This window comes from Sphaeroforma arctica, assembly GCF_001186125.1.
Source record: "Sphaeroforma arctica JP610 unplaced genomic scaffold supercont1.8596, whole genome shotgun sequence".
NCBI classification, from domain to species: Eukaryota; class Ichthyosporea; order Ichthyophonida; genus Sphaeroforma; species Sphaeroforma arctica.
Genome location: NW_014031962.1, coordinates 1 through 1209, shown reverse-complemented (window position 1 = coordinate 1209; position 1209 = coordinate 1). Strand labels below are relative to the sequence as shown.

Here is a 1209-nt window from a genome sequence, read left to right as displayed (position 1 = left end):
CATTGATATACATGTATGCCTGTGTGTGTGTATGTGTGCATGTTTGTTTGCGTGTACGTTTGTGGGGGGAAGGCATGTGTGCACACGTGTTTATGCGTGTGCACACTTGTGTATGCGTGTACACACATGTGTGTATGTGTGTGTGAGAGATGCCAAGAGGAGTACACAATACTTGCTGTTTACGTGGTCAACACGATTCCACATACTACAAAAGTAAAAAACTAACCCAAAGATAGTTTTTGCGTATCATGATAATGAGTACACTGTAAATACTTGCTTACTTACCGAAAAAGGAAATGACTTCGTTCCGTATCAAGTTTGAAGTAGAAGAAACTAGCACCTCTAACGACGGTAAGGGAGGCATGGGGTAGTCAGGATTGAAATCGTTTGTTTCTGACATATTATACAAACGCACAGGATCTGGTAGTTGAGGTACCCACATGCCACTGTGAGAGGCTCTTGTGTCCTGGTTGTTGTCAATAGACATTCCATCCACGTCGGATTTTTCACAAATTTCACACTCAGCGCAAGGTATGGGAGGCGCGCATTCATCACATTGTGCACATTCCTGACATTCCTGGCATGATTCGCACGCACATGTGCTGCTGGTTATACATGGAACTGGCACCTCGGCTTTTTTAGTTAATGTATTGGAACTCATGTGTGTATCTGTACAAATATGACTGGGGTATGTTGGCGACGTGCCAAGTGAGATAGTGTACGAGCAATACAAGAGTAATGCGAGTGCGCTGGCACCCATGAACGATTTGGCAAGTACAATTGTCATATCGAATCAACGTTTTTTGACATAAATACATAAAATGTATAAACTACATATAATCACGCATTCGTTTAGGCCCTTCTTGTGATCATCTACTACAGTGCACTAAAAATATCAATAAGAATATTTAAATTCGTCTGCTTTATAAAACCTCCAAACAAATGATGAGTACATTACATATAACTAGGTCAGCTCGTCCCTGACCTGTGAGGCTATGAGGCTGTGAGGCTGTGAGGCTGTGACTCTGTGACTGTGACTCTGTGACTGTGAGGCTGTGACTCTGTGACTGTGAGGCTGTGACTCTGTGACTGTGACTCTGTGACTGTGAGGCTGTGACTGTGAGGCTGTGACTGTGAGGCTGTGACTGTGAGGCTGTGACTCTGTGACTGTGAGGCTGTGACTGAGGCTGTGACTGTGAGGCTGTGACT

The 1209-nt window shown here is 44.0% G+C and overlaps 1 protein-coding gene across 1 annotated transcript; it reads right to left on the bottom strand.

Annotated features, from left to right (window-relative positions):
* Positions 1–285: 285 nt before the first annotated feature.
* Positions 286–661, bottom strand: SARC_16657 (hypothetical protein; the record flags this gene model as incomplete). Its single annotated transcript, XM_014289240.1, has 1 exon — positions 286–661. A coding segment is annotated over one exon (376 nt), but the record flags the coding sequence as incomplete, so codon positions are not given.
* Between the last annotated feature and the right edge of the window lie 548 nt (positions 662–1209).